At 54.6% G+C, this 2,459-nt stretch overlaps 1 protein-coding gene across 1 annotated transcript; it reads left to right on the top strand.

Moving 5' to 3' along the window:
- The first annotated feature begins 998 nt into the window (after positions 1-998).
- On the top strand, positions 999-2,145 carry LOC129475719 (melanoma-associated antigen 3-like). The gene is made up of 2 exons (XM_055267986.2): positions 999-1,023; positions 1,104-2,145. The coding sequence occupies exon 2, from the start codon at positions 1,169-1,171 to the stop codon at positions 2,111-2,113; it is 945 nt and encodes a 314-aa protein (XP_055123961.1). The 5' UTR covers positions 999-1,023; positions 1,104-1,168; the 3' UTR covers positions 2,114-2,145.
- Positions 2,146-2,459: the final 314 nt, after the last annotated feature.

Below are 2,459 nucleotides of genomic sequence, written 5' to 3'. Positions count from 1 at the left end.
GGATGTGGCCCCTCCTCACTTTTGTTGCTAGATCTCAGTGGGGTGAGTTCCTTGTTTTCACAGGGTGACTCACATCAACACAGGGTCCACAGATGCAGTGGTCCTAGGACTACCAAGCATCCAGGTGGGGAGCCTGAAGGAGGACTGAGGGTACCCCTAGGACAGAACTCAGACAGGGGGCCCTGTAGAAATCTGCCTTGCCCATGCTGTTACCTCAGAGAGCCCAGACAAGGCTGTCAGCTGAGGTCTCTCCATTATCCTGGGATCATTGAGGTCAGGGAAGGGGAGGACTTGGTCTCAGGGGGCTGCACGCAGGTCAGTAGAGGGAGGGTCTCAGCCCCTGCCAGGAGTGGAGGTGAGGACCAAGCAGGCTCCTCACCAAGGACACATGGACTCCAGTGAATTTGGACATCTCTCGTTGTCCTTCCTGGGAGGACCTGGGCATGTGTGGCCAGATGTGGGTGTCCTCATGGCCTTCTGTACCGTATTGGGGATGTGAGTTCTTGATATAAGCGTTTCTCAGGCCAGCAAAAGGGTGGGATTAGGCTCTACAATGAGAAAGGCAAGGGCCCTGAGTGAGCACAGAGGAGACCTTCCACCTCAATAGAGTGGGGAACTCACAGAGTCTGGCCATATTTGCTGACAGTTCTGGGAATCTGTGGCTGTGCTTGCAGTCTGCACCCGGACTGCCCGTGGATTTCTCTCCCAGGAATCAGAAGCTGCAGGAACCAGGCAAGGAAGCCTTGGTCTGAGTCAGTGTCCTCAGGTCACAGAGTACAGGGGGCTCAGATAGTGCCAATACTGAAGGATTGCCTTGAATGCAAACCAAAGGCCCCACCTGCCCCAGAACAAATGGGACTCCAGAGCGCCTGGCCTTACCCTCCCTAGTCTCAGTGATGCAGCCTCAGCATGCACTGGCCGGCTGTACCCTGAGGTGCCCTCTCACTTCCTCCTTCAGGTTCTGAGGGGACAGGCCGACAAGGAGGACCGGAGGCCCCGGAGGAGCACTGAAGGAGAAGATCTGTAAGTAAGCCTTTGTTAGAGCCTCCAAGGTTCAGTTCAGTTCTCAGCTGAGGTCTCTCACACACTCCCTCTCTCCCCAGGCCTGTGGGTCTCCATTGCCCAGCTCCTGCCCACACTCCCACCTGCTGCCCTGACCAGAGTCATCATGCCTCTTGAGCAGAGGAGTCAGCACTGCAGTCCTGAAGCAGGCCTTGAGGCCCGAGGAGAGGCCCTGGGCCTGGTGGGTGCACAGCCTCCTGCTACTGAGGAGCAAGAGGCTGCCTCCTCCTCTTCTACTCTAGTTGAAGTCACCCTGGGGGAGGTGCCTGCTGCCGAGTCACCAGATCCTCCCCAGAGTCCTCAGGGAGCCTCCAGCCTCCCCACTACCATCAACTACACTCTCGGGAGCCAATCCGATGAGGACTCCAGCAACCAAGAAGAGGAGGGGCTGAGCACCTTCCCCGACCTGGAGTCTGGCTTCCAAGCAGCACTCCGTAGGAAGGTGGCTGAGTTGGTTCATTTTCTGCTCCTCAAGTATCGAGCCAGGGAGCCGGTCACAAAGGCAGAAATGCTGGGGAGTGTCGTCGGAAATTGGCAGCGCTTCTTTCCTGTGATCTTCAGCAAAGCCTCCGAGTACTTGCAGCTGGTCTTTGGCATTGAGCTGATGGAAGTGGACCCCATCGGCCACTTGTACATGCTTGTCACCTGCCTGGGCCTCTCCTATGATGGCCTGCTGGGTGACAATCAGATCATGCCCAAGACAGGCCTCCTGATAATCATCCTGGCCATAATTGCAAAAGAGGGCGACTGTGCCCCTGAGGAGAAAATCTGGGAGGAGCTGAATGTGATGGAGGTGTTTGACGAGAGGGAGGACAGTGTCTTTGCGGATTCCAGGAAGCTGCTCACCCAAGATTTGGTGCAGGAAAACTACCTGGAGTACCGGCAGGTGCCCGGCAGTGATCCTGCATGCTACGAGTTCCTGTGGGGTCCAAGGGCCCTCGTTGAAACCAGCTATGTGAAAGTCCTGCACCATATGCTAAAGATCAGTGGAGGACCTCACATTTCCTACCCACCCCTGCATGAATGGGCTTTGAGAGAGGGGGAAGAGTGAGTCTGAGCACTAGTTGCAGCCGGGGCCAGTGGGAGGGGGTCTGGGCCAGTGCACCTTCCAGGGCCCCATCCATTAATTTCCACTGCCTTGTGTGACATGAGGCCCGTTCTTCACTCTTTCAAGTGAGTAGTCAGCATTCTTAGTAGTGGGTTTCTGTTCTATTGGATGACTTTGTGATTGATCTTTGTTTCCTGTTGGAATTGTTCAAATGTTCCTTTTAACGGATGGTTGAATGAACTTCAGCATCTAGGTTTATGAATGACAGTAGTCACACACAGTGCTGTTTATATAGTTTAGGAGTAAGAGTTTTGTTTTTTATTGATTGGGAAATCCATTCCATTTTGTG

Source organism: Symphalangus syndactylus, chromosome X, assembly GCF_028878055.3.
Source record: "Symphalangus syndactylus isolate Jambi chromosome X, NHGRI_mSymSyn1-v2.1_pri, whole genome shotgun sequence".
NCBI classification, from domain to species: domain Eukaryota; kingdom Metazoa; phylum Chordata; class Mammalia; order Primates; family Hylobatidae; genus Symphalangus; species Symphalangus syndactylus.
This window is presented reverse-complemented; position numbering and strand designations above follow the sequence as displayed.

What these genes read in the sequence shown, in the direction of transcription:
- LOC129475719 (XM_055267986.2), top strand. Translation starts at nt 1,169, where the DNA reads ATGCCTCTTGAGCAGAGGAGTCAGCACTGCAGTCCTGAAGCAGGCCTT.